We start from the raw sequence: 22,191 nt of genomic DNA, 5'->3' as shown, positions 1-22,191 counted from the left end.
TTTATATTTTTTGTCTTTTTGGAAAAAATAAAGGGTATGATAGGATTGTTTCTTCTGGAATTCTATGACATAAATGAATAAATGAAAGGACCAACCAATTAGGGTTTGCTGGACATACAAGTAAGTAATGTTTGAATAATAATATGCTTTTTCTTTTTTGTAGGTATTAATTCTCTAATTTTTGTGACCTGTTATTTACTCTTACTCACATAATAGAAAGACAGTACTCAACATTTAACTTTGGTGGACCAAACCACATTTGTCCTTTTTGTGGTGTTATAATGTGGTATGAAGAAAGAGTTGATACAACTTTTTGTACATTTATAATATGCTGTCAACAAAGTACTATTCAATTACCTTCATTTAGCTGTACACCAAATTTCTTAGATGTTTTGTTAGATTATAAAGGAGATAGTAGAAGTAGTAAATTTGAAGAGAACATTAATATTTACAATTTTATGTTTCAATTTACTTCTATTAGTGATAGATAGATAATAGCATAAATAGTAGTCCAGGTCCATATATATTTAGAATCAATGGACAAAATCCTCATCATATTGGTTCCTTACTTCCTACAATAGGACACAAACCTAAGTTTGCACAGTCATATATATATTTATATATAATGATACTGATAATGAGGTATCAAATAAAATGTCTATCTTTGCAAATGAAAATACAACTAATATCATAGATAAGTTTATAGTAAAAGGTCTAATAAAGATCTTTGATGGAACTAATGAAATAGTTGAAAATGCTTAGACAAGCAAGAGATCACTCTAAAGAATCAGATAATATTACGATTCAGCTTAAATTACTTGGCACATGGAATAATCAAGACAGAACTTTTGCTACTCTTACTAGCTCAGAACTTGCAGGATTAATTGTTAGAGATGTAGGAACATCTAACAGTTATCATGATATTATAGTGGAGCATAAAACTAATGGACTTAAGCAAATAAGGGAGCTTCATCCTTCTTTTATAGCAATGCAGTATCCTATACTGTTTCCTTATGAAGAAGACGAATATAGATTGGATATAAGTTACATTGACTGTTTTGTGAAGAAGAGACCAAAAAGAAAACAGATTTCAATGAAGGAATATTATACTTATGTTATTCAACAACAAAATCCTAAGGAGAGTACATTGCTAAAAGGTGGTAGATTATTTCAATAGTTTATTATTGATGCCTTCTGTGCAGTTGAAGAAATGAGTTTGCAGTTTGTAAGAAGTAATAAAAAAACTTTAAGGTTTAAGGTGTATAAAGGATTGAAAGATGCTGTGTCAAGAGGTGATGTACAAGGTAGCACAATGGGGAAATGGGTAATTCTGCCTATAATGTTTGCTGGAAGTGCACGTTACCTATTCTAGAATTATCAAGATGCAATGACAATTTGTTGACACTATGGCTACCTAGATTTGTTCATAACATTTATTTGTAACATAAGATAGTCAAAGCTTGATGAAGCTTTATCTATGATTCATGGCCAACAGCCATAGGACAGACTTGATATAGTTTCAAGGGTATTTAAATTAAAACTTCGATACTTGATGGAGGATCTGATTAAGAAAAATTATTTTGGACCAGTTTCAGCAAATAAAGTTTTTGTACGTGTTGTACTTAATGTTCATGTTTATTTTCAATTATACAAGACTTATGATTTTAATCTTTTTGTTTACTTTTGTTTGTTTTGATGTTTGGTAGTTACATATACAATCGAATTTGAGAAACATGGTCTTCCACATGTTCACATACTGCTTTGGCTAGAATCTATTGCAAATTGTAAGGACGGAAAAGATGTGAATAGAATAATATCAATTGAAATTCTGAATAAAGAGCTTGATCCAATTGGGTATGAAGCTGTTGGAAATTTTATGATGCATGAACCATGTGATATGTTCAATCCTTATTCTCCATGTATAGTTAAAGGTAAATGTGTGAAATTTTTCCTAAAACAATATCAGTCAAAAAATGTGGTAAATGAATATAGTATTGTTGTTTATAGAAGAAGATAGATAATTGATAAATAATGTCTTACTATTAAGAATGGCGTAGAATTGGATAATGGATTTGTTGTGCCTCATAATGTTGATTTGGTTGTCAAATATGAAGCTTATAGTAATGTAGAGCTTTGTAGTAGATCAAAGGCTATTAAATATCTATTCAAATATAATAACAAAGGTCGAGACAAAGTTAGGGCAATCATTGTTAAAGGGAATTTGAATAGCAAAAGAGAACAACAAGACATAGCAAACTATTTTGATGAAATTAAAGTCTACTTGGATTGCAAATATTTATCGGCCTATGAATAATGTTGGAAAATGTTTGCGTTTGACTTACATCATCATGAACCAATAGTTGAAAGATTAGTGATTTATTTACCGAAAGAGCAAAATATATCCTTCAATGATATCAACAATTTCTATGGAATAATCCACAAGCTTGATGTGAGAAAAACTATGTTCATAGCATAGAGGAATATGAACCAGTTGTATGAAGATGCAAGAGAATTGATTTACGTAAACTTTCCAATTTGGTCGAAATCTGAAATAGTATGGAAGAGACAATAAAAAGCTAGATCTATTGGAAGAATTACATATGTTCATACGGTAGCAAGGAAGCTTTACTTCCTTTGATTATTGTTGAATGTTATCAAAGGTGCAAGAAGTTTTGAAGAACTAAGGATAGTGCAAGGTGTATTTCACTGTACATATCAAGTAGCATGTAAAGCATTAAGACTGTTTGGAAATGACTAAGAGCGGATAAAAATAATCATACAAGCTTCTAAATGGGCAACCAATGAACAATGATGCCAACTTTTTGTTTTGATTATAATGTTCTGTAAAGTTGATAATCCTATATCACTCTGGGAAAGAAATTGGAAGCACCTTAGTGAAGACATAGAGTACAGATTGAGACAAGCTTTTAGGGCTGCTGAGTATCGACTTTTAGAAAATGACCCCAAGAATTTTACTTTGATAACTTTAAAAAAAAATTTCAATAAAAATTGCAATTCCCTATTGGAGTTTAATCTGCCACTACCAACAAAAGGTTCTTTGTACACATTCCAAAAACAGATTGATTTATAAAGAAATCAATTACGATTTGCAAGAACTTCGAAAGGAACATTTACAATGTTTGTCAAACCTAAATTCTAAACAATTGAATGCTTATGAAGCTATTAAAAAATATATTGAGAACAACGAAGGTCAGATGTTGTTTGTTTATAGACATGGTGGGACAAGAAAAATATATCTATGGAATACAATAATTTCATGAATTAGATCAACTAGAAAAATTGTTCTTACTGTAGCTTCATGTGGAATTGCATCTCTACTACTACCAGGAGGAAGAATAGCATATTTCAAATTCAAAATTCCATTGAATATCGACGAATGTTCAACATGTCAGATAAAAAGAGAGATGCAACTTACTTCATTGATTGAAAATACTAGTCTTATTGTTTGGGATGAAGCTCCAATGATTCATAGATTTTGTTTTGAAGCTTTGAATAAACGCTTACAAGACTTACTCATTGATAATTACATTGAAATTGAGAACAGCCTCTTTAGTGGAAAGACTATACTATTAGGAGGAGATTTCAGACAAATATTCCCTATTGTGGAAGCTGGACCAAGGTCAGATATTGTAAATACATCAATAAATTAGTCACTGTTATGAAAAAATTGTTGTATATATCAATTAAAGACAAACAGGAGGCTTTTGCAATCTAATTTTGATGAACAGACCAGACTTGAAATTTTAGGTTTTGCTTAGCGGTTATTAGATATAGAAGATGGAAACATTAAAGCCTCTACCTATGAAGTTGAAGAGGAACCATGTTGGATTCAAATACCAGTTGATTTATTGTTTCCGTGCATTAAAACTCTGATAGAAATTATCAGCTTGGTTGTATGTGACAAACTTCAACAAAACTTTGCAAACTTAGATTAATTGAAATGAAGGTCAATCGTCACTTCCTACAATGAAACTGTTGATGTTATAAACTCGTATGTGCTTAATTTGATTTCAGATACACTGAAGTCATATGTTAGCATTGACCAAATATCGAAAGCTCAGACCGTGTTGTACGGAACATGAACTGTTATATTCGGTAGAATTTTTACACCCACTTAACTTTTTTGGTATTCCTAATCATCGACTTGATTTGAAGGTAAGCGCAGTTGTTATATTATTAAGAAACATAAGCCAAAGTTTTGGACCTAGACAATGGAACCAGAATTTTGATTCTCAGCTAGCTCCTAATGTTATCAAAGGAAAAATAATGTCAGGCTATTTTGTAGGTAACATAGTATTTATACCAAGGATAGTAATGACAATTAAACAACAAAAATGGCCTTTTGTATTTTAAAGAAAACAATTTCTCATTAAATTATATTATAGCATGACAATAAATAAAAGTCAAAGACAAACTCTTGATATTGTTGGTTTGTACTTACCAAAACCTGTTTTTATACATGGTCAATTGTATGTGGCATTGACAAGAGTTACATGAGGGAGAGGATTAAAGATGTTGATTTTGAATGAAGACAAATAATAATTAACAGAAACAAAAAACATAGTCTACAAAGAAATTTTTGAAACCCTACAACCAGGTTATCATAATTTCTTCCTTTCTTTGACATAATTCTCTATGTTTTGTTTGTCTTATCATGCTTTTTTTATTACAAATTCGTTGTTTTCAAGATTTAGAGTATGTTATTTTGTGTACTATTTTTTCTACAAATTGTGTGTTTGATTAACATCTTTTTGTTTATTATAGTTTAATATTATTATTGATTTCGACCATAAAATTAATTGTTATATTCTATACTTCCACAATTCAATCTCTATAACTCCCAAGTCCATTGATCATAGTCTTCACAAATTCTCATTAATCCCTTAACTGTGACAAAAATTATTTCCTTGCACTCTGTTTTGGTAGGAACAAATGGACCATCAATATCTTACTAAGTTGCAGTTGTTCAAACCACCAAGTACAACCAAAGCCAAGATTCTTAGCATTTGGAGATCCACGACTCCTGGTAATCCAAAAAATCTCCTCAATCTTGACTTTGTAATTGCTGATGTGAAGGTAAATTTTACAACACAAAGTTTTTAACTTGATAGTAATAGAAATTTAAAACTTAATTGTTTTTCCTACTGACAGAAAAATGTTATGCAATCAATGATTAGAGGTTTAGATGTACCTCTATTTATATCAATATTGAAAGAAGGTTCTGTGTATCTCATCGATAAATATCGATTCATGAGATTTGATGATAGTTCTTTCAAGAATGACAGAGGTGAAGGAGATTCCTCCAGATAGCACTCAATATATAGACTACCACTTTAACTTTGTCCACTTCAAGGATCTTCATAATAAAATATATCAGAAAAAAAGTATTAACAAGTCATGTAAAAAATATACTGCAAAATTACAATCTATTTTACAATAACTTTTCTCAATTTGCTCCAATTTTTTTTATGTAAAATAATTGTAGATGTTATTGGAGTTCTGATAACAATGACACTTGCAACAAAGGCACAACTAAACAACAAAGATGTTCCTGTACGAAAACGAGACATCTACATTCAAATTGCAAGGTAAATCAAAAACACTATTAAATATCAAATTTTTAGAATCATATTGCTAGAACTTTATAAATAATATTTTTCACTTTTTCATGATTTAATACAATTATGAGAGTTTAAAAGTGGTGTTGTATGGATCTGTAGCATCATCCATACAAGAACAAGAAGTACTGGATCAAAATACAAATGTTGTGCTTGTATTTACTAGATTGATGATCAAAACCTACGTGTGTGAGTATATTTTATATTACTATTGTACTAATAGTATTGCATATTCTACATACAAAATATACTAACAAATAACTGTTGACCATTTGTATGATTATTGTATGCATCATCCTATTCAACAACAAGAATATACAGTGATCTAGAAATTCCAGAGGTTAATGAACTAAAGCAAGGTAATGTGAATAGTATTTTATTATTCTATTCAACAATAAACATTAACTTTAGCACTAAAATAAAAACTGATAATAGATTACTAATTGTTAGATACCAAAAAGAACTCATACAAGCAGACCTTCAACCGTTTGAAACACAAACTGAGCTCCACTTTAGCCAGCAATCCACAATCTCAAAGGTTCATGTAGCTGATCGTCAAGCAATGGAATCGAAAAAGATATTGGTAAAACTATTCCTTTCTATAAACCAAAAACCAAAGTGCTTTTAACATGTACAGTATATTATTTTTCTAACTGACAGAATACAAAGTTTGAGGTAATCGCAAACATTATTAATGTGGTAGCGCCGAATGGATGGTACAATAACGTCTACAATCAATGTGCAGCAAGTTTACGATTCTGTGCTGGCAAGTTTTGGTGTCCAGTCCATGACGAGAAAACACCAATTCCCACGTAAGTGTCTTTAAAACTGTTCGTAACACAATTTAGTAAAAAATCTATTGTTATGAAATATAAAAATCACACAAGTTTAAAATTTTTACTGCAGAATGATTTTGGAATTGACAGTCCAAGACCTCACTGGAATAATTGATTGCTTGCTTTTGATCAGCAAGCTGAGAAATTAATTAGGCCTACCATTGGTGAGTTGGCTATGATAAAAGCAATAAATGAAATGGTTCTTTCTCCTTCAGTCAAGGCATTGATAAATACAAAGAAAATATTCAGGGTAGGACTTACAGGAAAAGCTATTAACTCTAAACTGACAATCTTCAAGATATTCGACTGTAGCAACTTCAAAGAATCCTTGCCTGAAATACCCAAAGTGCAGAAGGCAACAAGCTCAATAAATGAAGAACCTAGATGTTCTCAACCACCACTACTAACAATCTAGGGACACCCAATTGGGAGTGCCACAATCACCGACAAATATACTAGTAGCAAAAGAATTATTTCCAGAAAAGTCCACGGGAAAGAAAAATGAAAATTGAATAGGTTAGTTATTTTAATTAACATAGTTTTTCTGAGAATAAAAATAGCATAACAACAAACAAACTAAACAGTATTTATTCTTTTATATAAACATCAGATGCAAGGTAACTAGAATAACTAGAACAATAAGGACAAAACTTTTTGAAAAAGAAGCAAGTAATATTTTACTATAGATGGAGCATGTTTTTTGTAGCTCCATTGTATAATTATGTCTATGGTAAAAATGAATAAATGATAAAACAATAACAAGATTTTGTATGCTACTATTTCGCCATGACTATGAAAATATATACAACATTTTTGTATGCATATTTTAAGGACTAGATAAAGACCTCTTACCGTTCAAATATCTAATACAGGTTTGCTATTATTTCTGTTCTTGCAGTACTTGAATTCTGCATAAATCTACAAATTTGTCTGTTGTTTTCTGTGCAATGACCTATTGTGTGACAAAATAACAATTCTACAATCAATATAATTTTGCATTTAACCAAATTAAATAATTCTTACAAATTCATTTTATAAACATTTTTTTTTATTATCCAAACAATTTTCATCTACTTAACAACCTACGACAAAGGGCGAGCCATCTTCGCAGTATTTATTTTAAGGTTGTAATTATCATAAAATTGCTATTATTAGCTGATTAATTTAAATTCTAAAAGTTGTTCAAAAATGAATAATTAATTCCTATATGGAGTATTATGGTTTCCATAATAAAACATGAAGTACAACTAATTATGTTAAGGTTAAATGGTTATTGAACTTAAACAAGAAAAATAAATAAACATATTTATCAAATGGGGATTTCAATAATAGGAATAGAGTACTAATGAAAGACGTGAAGGTTGCTTGTTCAATTGAGATTAAATCGGGTTTCATTTGTGAGGAAGCTGAGGATATTCTGCTGGCAGACATGGTAAGGGAGGCAGCGGCAAGTGCTAACGCCAAGAAAGGAATAATATTAGGGAGTTTCAAACGACAGGGAGGAGACAGTTTTTAACATGAGGTGTCCAAGCTGATGTTGTTAGGGGCGTGAAATTCTTTTTGATGGGTTGCTGTTTGGCTTCGGAAGTGTTGTTTTGCATGGAGAAGTTTCAAGGAATTGAACCAGGCTAACTGCTTGAAGATGGATGCATGAATGCTATAAGGGCTTTTGGGATAGGGCATGATTTCTAAATTGATACGCTCAAGTAAAGGGACGTCTACCACAAGTCTATTTTTGGGTGGATGGAGCCTTTACTCCTGCTCTTGGGGTAAGTCAAAGCAGTATGTTTGGATTATAATTTCTTTTGTGTAATTTGTTGCTGATATTGAATCTCTTTTTGTTTGTGTGGCTTCGATGTATGTTTTAGCATCAAGTTTAGAATTAATTGGTAATTTGATGAATGGGTAAGTACATTTAGATTAGGATTAATTAATAATTTGATATATAAGATAGGTTTTTGTTTGCTCAAGGATTCGATTTTCACTTAATAACATTTTTGTTATTTGGAGTAGTTTAGTCGTTTTGTGTATGTATGATTCTTTTTCTTTCAATAGCTTGACTTTTTATATCATTAGAAGTCTTTTTATTTATAAAATTCAAAACTTGTTATGATATGTAAATTTTTAAAATTAATAAAATTTTTACTTTTCAAAAAAAAAAGTTATATATATTCTCTTCCTTGCACCTTAGCCATGAAAATTCACTCCAAGAATAAAAGGTCTGTAATTTTATTTTGATAAGAATAAAAGATCTTATACGGAACATAAAAAAAGAAAAAAAAAATCAATACAAGCGAAAGATACCCTGGAACTCCTTTCGTTTTTGGTACAGAGGAGCTCAAGAGAAACTACAATACTGCCAGCCTCGCTCTTTCTTCTTAAGGTAAGTTCAAATCCTCACAAATCCAACGATATAAAAGCTTCAGTGGATGCCCATCGCGAATATTTCTATGGAACCCTCCAAGAAATTTGTTCTTTAAAATGAGTAAAAAAAGAAGTAAAATATTCCATTATTTGGAGAAAAAGAAAATCATTATAGAAATCTCAATAATTAGTTGTAAAACTTGATAACCTCCATGCTGATAGACACGAAGACAAAGAGACAATATGTTAAGTTATATGTATTTATTTTAAAGGATTTTCAAAATTTTAAATTTTTTGCACTAATGAAGTGATTATACATGATTTATTACAAATGTATAAAACTTATACAGTGACAATATGTTAAATATAAATCTTAACATTATTATTTGAATTTGTGATTAGTATTAGGAAGCTAAATTTCAAATCTTTTTTATATTTACTATACTATAACTTATTAAAAACATAAATTCATGTTTAACAAGAATCACATTCAATCATAAATATAGATATTTTATACTTAAACAATTAAATTCAAAATCTTCAATCTATTTAAAAAAAATTAAATTCAAATCCTTCTTCATTCACAATTATGTACTAGATTAAGGGGGGGAAAAAAAACCAAAAGTTAACATTGTCTGCTGTCAGTGTAGCATCAAAATAATATTTGGTAGAATATTTTTGTTTGAAGATTTTCTTATCCCTGGTGGGATTCTCCCTACTATAACCCCCCGTCTGTACTTATGAAAAGTGTCGGCATTGCCTATAACCTGTGGATTGAGGATTGACCCATGATTTGACAGTAAGAAAATTAACAAAAAAAAAAGAATTTTATTCTAATAATAACAAAGTAAAAAGTTTAGGAAAAGACTATTTTTCATCTTTGGATCCACATTCTTTTTCCCATTTTTTTTATGAAAATATTCTTTTTCCCTATTGCTCCATTAAATTTGAAAATCTGACGTCCAACAAATACATGGTCCAGCAAAACAATTAACAATAAATGAAAAGCACCCACATTGCATGGAATTTTTTTTTTCCTCCTTTATATTCTAAAGATTTTCAAGTAGAAATATCATTAAAGTTTAGACCCAATTGACAAATCATTGCCTTCTGACCCCAAAAAAATTGTGTAAATAATTTTTTATACTTTCTTTTTAAAAAACTTTTGGTTTTTTTTTTGTCTAAAAAGGGTCTCCAGCTAAGACAACTAAAATTTATGGTCCGTAGACTTAGCTGGATTTTTTGAAACATAAATAATAACTAGTTTAGCGGTCGTTGTTGTCCCTTTAAAATTGGACTAGGAAAATTCTTTATTTCTTTTCTAGTCGCCTTTTTTTGTACGGACAAGCAAAATTTGTTGTGTGAATAGTCTTACCAATTATGGTAAGGAGGGAAAAGGGCGAAAAAAAAAATCAAAGAGGAAATAGATCAATGTTATACTTAATATACCAACTGTCAGTTAAGCAACTTTCTTTTTAAAATGTGCTTCCCACGAGGGAGCATGACTTGTTGGTTTCTCTGGGGTTTGACAATCAGATTTGTTCCGCTAGCTACGACTCCCATTACTGAATTTCACGGTTCATATAATTTAATGGATTGTCGAATTATGAATCCAACTTGAACTAGTGTACAATGCCAAGCTGATTTTAACTTATGGAAATCAAGAGCTGTTGTTGATGTCTTCATTTCTATGCACAAATTGCCTACTTGAAGTCGGTTAGGGTAATGAATGAGGGACGTCGATTTTTGTTTTTTTTTTTCTTTTGTTAATAAAATGGGTAGATAAGTCTAAAGAGGGTAGCTAGCTTGAGCACCATTAAAGAGGAGGACAAGACATTGGAGAAAGCAACGTGCTGTACCAAAATGAAAAAAAAAAGAAAAAAAAATGGAAAAATGTAACTAAACCAACACAACGAGACTGAGAACAAGTCTGAAACCAAACCTCATTTACAACTCTTTTCCAGGTTTGATGAGTTCCATTTTAACCGGAACCGGGAAGGAAAGGAACGAATAAATTTAAGGGACATTGGAATTTACAGTTTGCCAAATGATGCACAAAATCTAGTGCAGGATATTTCAAACAAGTCCCCAAACCTTTCAAATCCTTGATTAAACTAATATTAATTGTCACATTTGCCGACAGTCTAGTCCCCAAAAATGTCACGTCCCTTGGCCCTAAACCCCCTAATTTTATTCTTCAAATTCCAATAAGATTGAATGGGAGATTGAAATAAATACACAAACAAATAAATAAACAATGGAGGGTGAGTGATGGGATTGGGACACCACTCATTGATGATTGACCACCTTCATATGAAGTGACAAAATTATCCAACAAAGGTTTACTAACTCGTGTTTCAATTTAATTTGTTTTTTTTTTCATGTGATCATTTTTTATTTGTTAATCACTGAAAATTAAAAAAAAAAAAAGGGGTTAAAAAGTTTTTACCCTTTACAAAATTTTATTTTATTAGTTACCAAATTCAAATAGAAAGCCAACACAGTTTTTGCAGCCACGACACGTGGAGTGTTGTTTAAATAAAATAAAATAAAAATATCGGAAGATTCTTACACCTGTGAGGCCTCGAGCACAAAAAGTTTGAGGCAAGCATGGTGAAATTAGGGGAGGCTTCTTTCTTTTTCATTTTTTTTTAAATTTTTTCTGTGACAATCACATGGGCAAACTATTTAAATTGGATAGGTGGAGGAATGTAGCATACAACCCAGTTTCTCCAATACCCTAAACCATAACTTAATTATAGGATAAAGTAAGTATTAATCCCACAAAAAAATTACAGAATTATTAACCCACTCTAATTAATTTAATGTATGAATGTTCCATCTTTTGAGAGTTATCTAACCACACTGTTATGGGCTCAAAGCTTGGATACGCAGGATAACAATATTAATAAGTAAAGTTTAAACCTATGGTTTTTATCAAAGCCCTTAAACTGGCTTCAATATTTTGATTAATACGTGTAAAGGGTTGATATTATTTAGTAAATCCACATTTTAGTGAATTTGTGACCACAATTAATCCAATCGCATTTGGGAAAGCTAAATTGTGTTAATGTGTATTCAAGTGGCACCAACAAATCAATATGATAAAAAGATTGGTAAAGAGCAAGCATAGTGCTACTTGCCTAACGCCTTTAATATACGAGTTGGATTGTAACCAATTCAATTAAATAGATATGGAATGGAGATATCATTATGAAAATAATCTAATATAATTTGTTTTATATAAGCATGCTAATCCAGTATAGGTGCATTAGCTGTGTGTGATATTGAAAAACACTGGGAATATATATATAGATATATATATTTATAATATTGGCTAATCTAAATTGATTCAAACGTAATTACAGCACAAGTAAAGTTCAACTTTAAGGTGGTAATCACTTGCGTTAGGTAGAGAGTCTTTATGGGTTCCGCCACTTACACTTCCTTAAGTAATCTTAATGATGGCATTCACTAGGTAATCTTTATTAACACACAAATCAAGAAAAGAAAAATGGTCAATCTTGACTTTTTCATTAACCCCTTACGCTTCGAATGATGTGCCCCATCAAGCAAAGTAGCACCCAACCAACTCATGCTCAACCCCAGACTTGGAACAGATGGATAAACAAATAAAAAAACACAGACAAAGGAGACAAGGTAAAAGACGTATACAAGCAAAGTGATAATCTTTTCTTCTTTTATTTAATTTTTTCTTAATATGACAGTTGAAGTTTATAGTGGACGTTAAATAACCATATAAGGAGAGTCATGTAAAAGAATCCTACAAGGAGTCCTTCCCAAAAAGTAGTGTTCTTTCTTTCTGAAGACTGTAGCAACTTTCTTTTCATTTGAGCTTTCTTTATGTATTTATTTTTTTCAAGTATTTCTGTTTAGGTGACGGACAAAGTCTCTGAGAGTGTACCATACTTCCCTCGCTGGCATGGGCCAGTTTCAGTGTCAGGTGTCTAACTTTTCACACTCTCTCTCCTTTTTCCTCTCGACTTTACTTTATCACTCTTTTCTTTTTATCTTTTGCTTTTTTTATTTGGTTCACTACACTACTATAAACTTGTAAATAAATAAATAAAAACCCCATTTCATTTCTCTGTTATAGTAGTCTTGTTTTTTGGGTGTGTGTACAGTGAGATAAGAAGGAGCACATTTTCTCTCTCATTTCCGTGACCCACAAAAACCCCATGAATGGGCACTAGGCAGAGCTCATGGAAATGGGTTCGGGCTCTTTGACGGAGTCAGGTGGTTCTTCCACCAACTCTTCCACTGAGTCACTCAACGGCTTAAAGTTTGGAAAAAAAATCTACTTTGAGGATGCAGCTGCTGGTGCTGCGGCGGCTTCTGCTACTGGTGCTGGTTCAACAGTGGGGACTCCAACCAAGGCAGGTCCGGGTTCTTCAAGCTCTTCCGGGTCGGGCAGGAAGGCCAGGGGTGGTGGAGTGGTGCAAGGTACTCAGCCTCCAAGGTGTCAAGTAGAAGGGTGTAAAGTGGATCTGAGTGATGCTAAGGCTTACTATTCAAGGCATAAGGTTTGTGGTATGCACTCTAAGTCCCCTAAAGTTATTGTTGCTGGTCTTGAGCAAAGGTTTTGTCAGCAGTGTAGCAGGTCAGCCCTCCAAGTCTGCTTTCTTCTTTCCCTCTCTCTCTTTTTCTATTTTTTATTTCCAATATTGTAGCTTTGCTTTGTTTTGATTGGGTTTTTTCTTTTTGTTTTCGCCTTATAGATGTTTATTGAGGGGCTTGTTAATTATAGTTATCTGTGTTGCTGTTCAAAAAAAAATTATAGTTATCTGTGTTAGTCAAAAGTTTTGGTTTTGGGTTCTGTTTCTAATGGTTGTAGATTGGTGATTTTTAGTTGTGTTGGGTTAATTTTTTATTTTTTTTCTTTTTTTTTCTTTACTTGTATCAACTTTGGTGGCCTTCTGTGTTATGTTACTTTCATAGTCTTTTTGAATTTCTTTGTTTAGTTGGAGGGGATGTGGTGGCTAGAGTTTTGAGTTTGTTTCTCGTGGTTGTGGATTGTTAGTTGTTCTTGATTTGATAATAGTTTTGGATTTAGTAGGCTGGTTAAATGGGTGTGTGGTTTTAATTGAGTATTGTTTAATTTAATTCATACTTGAGCAATCTAATTACTATCTTGTTTCTTCGCTTTAAATTCTTATAAAGTGATGAAGAGTGTGGTTGTTGTTTCTCAGTGCTTTTTTTTATGGCTTGATGTTTTTGGTTCTTTGTGGTTGGATTTGTACATTGAAGTCGATTCTAGTGAAAGGCTCGTGGACTTTGTTGGTTGTGTTTGTTTGGTTTGGTGCTTAGCTACTGATTGGTGCCATAGTTTTTGGTGCTTTCTGTTTGTCTTCTCTGACATAGTTTTGTCATGATCTTTAATTCACTAGTGTCATGGAAGCCAATTTTCTTTGTACTCTGTCTGTGGGGACTTCACAGTTATGGGCCTTATATGAGTGTAACGTCTGGTAATTATTTGGTTTTGCATATAGGTAGGTTGATTATATTTTTCCAAATTGTTTAATGCTTTTTAGTTTATGGACATATTTCGGAAGCTATTACATGTTTCCAGTTTTACATCCCTACCTGGGTTCTTTTGTGGTTATGAGGAGCATGGTAAAGAAACTTACAAGATGATGGTGTTATAGTCTAGGTTGAGATGGTGGCAATTTCTGTACTTTTCATAAGTAAATTTTTATGCTGAGATGACATGGTGAGTGCACAAAATCTACTCATGTTTTTTAACCATCTTTCAAAAATTCTTTTAACTTCTGGTACCATTGTTTTTGCGCTTGGGTCATACATATTTTTTTTCTTTTCTCTATATGCTATTGTGAAAAAATCTCATTATGACATCCGGCATGCAACCTGTTCTTTTTGTAAACCAAACAGCATCATTAACCGGTATTGGAGTTTTTAAGAGCAACTGAGTTTCAATCTTAAGTCTTTCTAACTGTATTACATCTTGAACCTGGCACCTCAATTTTGAATAAGGGAAGAAGTAAGACCCATACTGCATGATCAGTTGTCTTGAGAAAGCCTTCTTGCTGATTCGATTTTCTATGTAGATTTTGGTTATTATTTCCCATGTATGTTAGAGTTTATTCTAGTTGAGATATAAATGAGTGCCTATTGGAGCAAAGTCTTAATTTTTTACACACCTAGGGCACATTTTTGCAATACGCTAAAGCATGCGCTAAGCAGTTAACTTATAAGGTTATCTCTGTTCCTATTCTTGTGTCGTTAGGGCATATATTTATGTCAATTCTTCTGTGCTGTGTATATTATTCAGAAACTGTATTCAAATTAGTTTTCTGGTCTTTTTGAGTAGCTAGTTTTCAGTCTTTCTACGATCATGACCATGTTTAAAGCTATTTGAATTGCTTGATTTCTAAACCCTTGTGCCTGTGTGGTGCTGCATCTGTCAGTTTATCATGTTTTATTTGGAGATTAGTAGATTGTCTATATTGAAACATGATTGTATGGTGGTGATTGATGTGATTGATATGTCCATTGATGATTTGCAAAATTGCACATTTAAGGAAACAAAGGTTTAACCTCAAATAATTCAGTTGACTTTAGATTGAACAATGCATATAATTAAGTTGGAAATAATTAAAAGATGTGTCTTGATCCTTGTAATCCATGTGGTATTTAATGTAGGGAACATATTTGGCTGCTGCCCTGACATTCTGGAATTTTGAATCAGATATTTTGCAATCACTTGGCATAATGGTTGTTGATCAATCTATACCCCTAGTGGTGCTATTGTATTTAAGAGACCGAAATGCGGTTCTCATTATTGCTAGAACACTTATATTTTAATAATTGACTTCATGGTCTATGGAAGTTTATAATTCTAGAATGCGTATTTTGCAAAATAAATGACTAAAACACAATGTTTATCACTAACTTGTCGTGCACTTAAAAGCTAAAACAAATAGCAAATCTGATGGTCGTAAACAATTGCTTATATCTATTTTTGGTATTTTGACATTCTCCCAGCCACTTAGTGGTGGACATACCATTGAAACATTGCTTATACCATTTTTATACTGCTCATACCCTCTTCCATGCAGGGGGCCTTTGTTTTCATGCTATATATTTAGAAATCATGAGACTTACATAGGAGCTTTACTGGTAGAGATAGTCACTGGGGTTAATTTTTGTGATAGAAGTTGAGTGAATGTCCTAAATAGGTTTGAAGAATGCTATGGAATATTGGAACTAATACACTCTGATAGAAGTTGAGTATTATCTCTATTCTATTATTTATAGTTATGGTATAAAAGTTAGTTTGTGCCTAGCAAAATACTGTATGATGCTTTCTTTGTTCTTTTTGAATGGTTAATCATAGGATATTTTTTTAAGCTCAAGGTAGGCTGACTTTGTGGAGGGTGAAAAAAGTTACTCCAGACAATATTGGTGAACATGATAGCATCTCTCTTTTCTGAAAGTAGCTAGTAATTGGCAGGTTATGGATATACATTGGCATATTCCTCCTCTGTTCAATTTGATATGTTTGAGGACTTTGAACTGTAGTTTGCAACTATGCATGGTATCCTTTTAAGATTAGGGATTTAGCATGTCCTGAGGACCTAGGTGATGGCTATATCTGGGTTTCTGGTCTTGTTGCAGACCTGTTTATGCTTCAGAACAGAGGACTGACCACAACTGGGTTTTTCTCTCTCTTTTTAAAAGAAGTATTAAGCAAAAGTATGCCTAGGAATAGTAGTTATGAATGATTGGAACGCTAATCTCACTCCTCTAGATTTTATCTTTTTGCTTGAACAAGGCTTGCGTGTGTGCATAACCTACATCGACGAAATTTAATTACTTTGGAACTGTGAATTTCTGCTCCCTTTCAAAAGATGTATCTGTTAATGCTAGGCATGTAATTGTGTATATTAATCATGTTTTTCTTGCCACCCTCTTTCACAAAAAAAAAAAGAATTATCTTTCATTGTGTAGTCATCTAGTTTTAGTTCTTGTTGGATTTGATACCCTTGTAATTATATTTGGAATCTCTTTTTTTTTTTATTATCAAATTTAACGTCTTCTATTGTGGTCCCTATCCAGATTTCATCAGCTTCCTGAGTTTGACCAAGGGAAACGAAGTTGCCGTAGACGGCTTGCAGGTCACAATGAGCGACGGAGGAAGCCACCACCTGGATCATTATTAACCTCTCGTTATGGCAGACTCTCTTCATCTATTATTGGTTAGATCATGATTACAAATTATTTAATCTGCTTTGTTTAGTAAGTGCAAGAAGGTAACGACTTGCAGTTTCACTGTTAATAAATAGTGTCTGCATTTGATGCTTATGATGCAGAAAGCAGTAGAGGTGGAAGCTTTATCATGGATTTCACAGCTTACCCAAGGCTCTCTGGAAGGGATGCGTGGCCAACAGCAAGATCATCAGAGCGCTTACCTGGAAATCAAAACACGGCTACAGGGAGGTCACTTCCACATCCATGGCAAAACAACTCTGAGAATCCTCCGCCTGACCTTTTTCTGCAAGGTTCACCAGGTGGGACTGGTTTCTCCAGTGCTGGAATTCCTCCGGGAGAATGCTTCACGGGAGTTGCTGACTCAAGCTGTGCTCTCTCTCTTCTGTCAAATCAACCATGGGGCTCTAGAAATCGGGCTTCAAGTCTAGGGGTAAACGACATGATGAATACTGAAGGGTCTTCAGTGGCTCAACCAACAACGCCTCATGGTGCAACTGTGAATCCATATTCAAATGCCTCTTGGGGTTTCAAGGGCAATGACTCTGGTAGCACCTCTCACGAATTGCCCCCTCACCTGGGTTTGGGTCAAATCTCAGAGCCTGTTAACAATCAGTTTTCTGGTGGGCTTGACTTGTCTCAGCAAAGCAGGAGGCAATATATGGAACTTGAGCAATCAAGGGCGTATGACACCTCCACGCAGCATAGTCACTGGTCGCTCTAAGTTTGGTGCTTCCTGTCTCTTTCCTGTGCATGTTGACCACTTTTTGTGCCCGATCGTATGTCATGCTATAACGTACGATGTGACGTATGGCCATTTGGGCACCGGTTTTATGTTTTCTATGGGTGGTTGGATTATACCAAACCATCTCTTATTATGTGTCTGCCTAAGGTTGTAACATGCTTGATAACAAGGTGTTTCCCCGGATTAAACTAATTAGCAACTAAATAATCTATCTCAATGCTTTAGCTTAGCAGATTGTTGGCTTTGATGGCATTTGGGAGTTAAGATGCCCTGTATTTGCCGTTGCTGCTGCTTGAGTCACTCAGGCAGGAGTCCGCAAGTTGTTGGTATGTTGTTATGATAATGATGTGTTCAGGTAAAGCAAGTGCGCGAGTATTAAGTTACATTTTCAAGCAAGGTGCTGGTCCTGTCGTGCCATCAACGCCGTAATAACCGGACTACCCTTTTTTTTTGGTAAGTTTGAATATTCGAGACGTGAATGATAAAGCATATCGAGGCAAGGCTAGGCTTGTTCTCGTTTTTGGGTTAAAAAGAATCATGCGGTACACCATTCTGATTTAACTTTTGGTTCGGTGATATAAAACATCACACGCTGCAGCTGCTAGATGCTTCCAGCTAAAGACTTCCTCTCAAACATGAATTTCCTACTCGCTCACCATACACAACAGGAAAGAATAATAAGTCACAGTTACTTAATTGCCCTGTGATCTAGCTCCTAGCTCCTAAAATTCTTGTGACTGCTGATATGGTGGAAAATCATAGATTTCATGGCTTCTACAACTCTGCTCCTCATCTCCATTCACAAGTTGAAGAATGCTTACATAAATATTGTATATTTTTTTATCTCTCGTTGTAGTCCCTGTTTGACTCTATCTGGTTTCCAGCTTTTGGCTCATGTAGACTTTCATAACAAGCAACGTGAGAAGTCACCTGCTTCCAAGAACTCCATCAGTTCTGTGCTCAATCATCTCACACCGAGTGGCATGACTTCAACACAGCTCAGTTCAAATACAAATTTCCTTGAATGCCTAAATCAACACACTCCATTCTAGTGATCATCTTCATTTGTTCCAGGGCAGTCGGACAAAAGTGCTTCCATCGATTCATACTGAAACAAATAAGGTATTGAGCATAAAATAATCAGGAATTCAGGACTTTGGAATTTGGATTTAACTTACATTTCTTGTGTCACACATAAGTAATCAAGTGCAAAGCTTTACAGTGGAAAAAATTTCCACATTTTCCACTTACCTGAAATCCACAGAAGGGACAGTACTGATATTCATCTCTCAGTTTCATCAATATATCTTGCAAATCCTGCACCCAATATTGTGTGACCATTATTCATACAAAATTAACTCTCCCAGTTAAACAACAAAAAGAAGACTGCAAAATTTCAAACTAAAATTACCCTAAGCTCTTAGCTACATTCATAAACATAAGAATCATAAGAGGCAATCAGGCAAATAAGGTAATGCTGCAGGTGTGATAGCATAACTTGAATCAAGTGTGCAGTCAATTGAGATTTATAATGAGAGTTAAAGTCATAAGATTAACCAGGTTTGTTGGTCTTCATAGACATCGCCTTATGTCAGAATTTACCCACCCCATGAACATACTTCAATACAACCAAGCAACAGTTAAGAAGAGAAACAGTGACTTTTTCATAGTCGGTTACCATCTCCGATGGGAACACAGGTAAAGTATTGGTAGCAACTAGCCATCCTTACAAGTGAGGACAACCGTGCAAGAAGAGTAGTAGCAGTTAGTGTAAGCTATTAGGGACTCTGAACCACGTTCCAACAGAAGACACCTTCTTCCTTGGACCAAGTATTTGGGCTAAGTAAAATGTATAATATCATTCCTTAACAAGAGCTTTAATGTGGGTTATCCATGCAATCATCCTTCTCTCTCTCTTCGGATATTTTTCCTTAGCAATATTTTATTCTAACACCATAAGAACAGGCATCATCAACTCAGCTACCTTTTGGACCTAAAACACTGCCGCTAATATGTTGAAACTATATTCATGATTGCTTTGAATACTTTTATGAGTTATATGAATTGCATTATAAACCAACACGGGATAAGGTGACAGATTCCCACAGCTCAAATGCTTAATGTCCTTAGAAAAGCCACACGTGTATAACCACAATTGAATGCAATAAGGACCAAGATCACAATGGGCGCCATGTGAGCTCATGTTGGGCTGGTACATACTCTGACCCCAGTTATAATGCCGCAAGCCCCAATACCACTAGCCCAGCTATTTTTTATACTTAACCCATGGCCCTTAAGTTTGAAATCATGTTACTAGTTGTGTCTTGAACCCATATATGGGTTTCACAATCACATTCCTACCCGGTATAGGATTGTGAATCAGATTGTAGTGGTTTAGGTCTAAAATGTAGTTTGGCCACTTGAGTTAAAGGTTGAGATGATTATGAGCCATTATTAGACATGTAAATCAGTCATGCATGTCTGTTTGAGTTCATCAACAATGTGATTCAATTTTAACTATTAAAATACAAAAAGTTTCATGCATACCATAGCTATAACTTATCAACTTAGTTTGCATGTCAACTACTAAAATAATTACAGTCACAAAATCATCAACAAGATGCAGAATCGGAATTTATCCTCAATCAGAGCATATTTAAACTTTGTTATTTGGACTCTTCACTTTGCTTGAAGTATTCATGTTGATGCAACATGAAATTTGTACGGTTAGGGCAACTGGAAATTACAAAAACTGGATAAACTCAACACAAGGAAATGAACCGACTCCATTACCAGTAAGTAACAGCATGAAAGACAGGCAACAATAATACTTTGAAAGTACTTCTAAAATAAGTTTGCATGGCTATATACTGTATATGCATGTGTGGAAACTTATATCAACTATATATGTATGTTGGTATACACACCTCTTCTGTTACCTCTTCCTCCTCCTCTTCATCCTGGTCCCCCTCCTCTTCATCTTCATTCTTCTTTGGCACAACAACTTCCTTATTCTCTAATTGGTCAAGGGCTGCCTTCGCCTTCTTGTAATTTACCACGACTCTCCGACTTCGCCATTGTGATTTTTGCCAAGAACCAAACTCTGCCATCAAAGCCTCCTCCTTCTTCTTTTTTCTCTCGAACTCAATCTCCTCTCTCTTTCTCTTCTCCTTTAGTGGGTCCTCCCGTCCAATCCCAGCTCTTGAGCGCCGAATGTTAAGCCCCACTGGCTCAGCTCTACCTGAGCCCTCCTTTCCAAGTGCTGATCCTGGGGTGTAACCCATTTGCTTTAACAACTTGAAGCCAATGTTAGATTGTGGAATTGGAGCATCTATTTTTGCCAATGTTTTCTCGTCCTCTTCTAGTTGCTTTCTTTCTCTTTCAAGTTTACGCTGTTCTTGCCAGTTCAACTTTTTGGACTTTTTCTTCGATAGTTGGGAACTTAAAGATTTGGTGTTGGAATCCTGCAAAGAATTACGATAATTGTAATAAACATATAAGTTCCCATAAATTTTAGCAATAAGGCGAAAAGCCTTTCAAGTTTCATTTATTAGAATGGACAATTTATAAAATTTAGTTAGTTAATTTATAAGCCTGAAGAACTCATTTTCACACAACTGATAAAAAAAGAAGAAAATAAAAAGAAAGAGAATTCTGAAAAGGGGAAACATAGGTACAAAATTCTATTCCATTGAAATAACTGGCATTCTGTATTTGTTAAAAAGAACTTTCATTTTACCCCCAAACTAGAGGTTTTTAATTTTCTTGTTACAGAATTAATTTGTTAGTGTTATATAAGCAAAGACCCTCCAATAAAATGTAGTAAAACTTAAAACCCTTCTCCTAAAAACTAGTAAAACCCTAACCTATCAAACCCCTAATTAAGCAACAATTTCCCCATACAACCCAAAAAGAGTTTAGCGTTACTTCCAGTTCTCCCTTGCATCTGATTTAAAAATCCATTTTTTTCTTATAATTATGCCAAACCAGTGTAACTTCGCTGTAGAGACTCTATGTGCAAATTCTAAAAGAGTAACAAATTAGGTATAAATAATTAAAAAAAAAAGAAAAACCAACCTTTTTGGACGAGAGTTTAGAAGGGTTAGAGGGCTGGGGAGGAAGAAACTGTGACAGGTCCCCCATGTAATCATCTTCTTCTTCTTCCTTTCCATTTCCATTGCTTGCTTGGTTTCTGCTTGATTCTTCTGCCATTCCTTAGAACTCTCCTTTCAGAAGCAGAGAGAGATTCGAAGAAGAGAAGGCAACAGCTGGTAGGCTTCCAGGCCCAAAAAGTATGGGCTTCGGGCCGGGTGAAATTTGGTTAAATTTTATATTCGGATCCCAACGAACTTTGCGCACG

At 33.8% G+C, this 22,191-nt stretch overlaps 2 protein-coding genes across 2 annotated transcripts; one reads left to right on the top strand and one right to left on the bottom strand.

Annotated features, from left to right (window-relative positions):
• The first annotated feature begins 12,909 nt into the window (after positions 1-12,909).
• On the top strand, positions 12,910-18,083 carry LOC110416002 (squamosa promoter-binding-like protein 9). The gene is made up of 3 exons (XM_021427819.2): positions 12,910-13,460; positions 16,937-17,076; positions 17,191-18,083. The coding sequence occupies exons 1-3, from the start codon at positions 13,063-13,065 to the stop codon at positions 17,808-17,810; spliced, it is 1,158 nt and encodes a 385-aa protein (XP_021283494.1). The 5' UTR covers positions 12,910-13,062; the 3' UTR covers positions 17,811-18,083.
• Positions 18,084-18,356: 273 nt separating this feature from the next.
• Positions 18,357-22,090, bottom strand: LOC110416003 (D111/G-patch domain-containing protein). Its single transcript, XM_021427821.2, has 4 exons — positions 21,909-22,090; positions 20,759-21,295; positions 19,083-19,148; positions 18,357-18,939 (listed from the first exon to the last, which is right to left on the bottom strand). The coding sequence occupies exons 1-4, from the start codon at positions 22,041-22,043 to the stop codon at positions 18,880-18,882; spliced, it is 798 nt and encodes a 265-aa protein (XP_021283496.1). The 5' UTR covers positions 22,044-22,090; the 3' UTR covers positions 18,357-18,879.
• Between the last annotated feature and the right edge of the window lie 101 nt (positions 22,091-22,191).

The sequence above is a fragment of the Theobroma umbraticum genome, unplaced genomic scaffold (assembly GCF_002168275.2).
Source record: "Theobroma umbraticum cultivar Fairchild unplaced genomic scaffold, ASM216827v3 scaffold_147.0, whole genome shotgun sequence".
Taxonomy (NCBI): Eukaryota; Viridiplantae; Streptophyta; class Magnoliopsida; order Malvales; family Malvaceae; genus Theobroma; species Theobroma umbraticum.
This window is presented reverse-complemented; position numbering and strand designations above follow the sequence as displayed.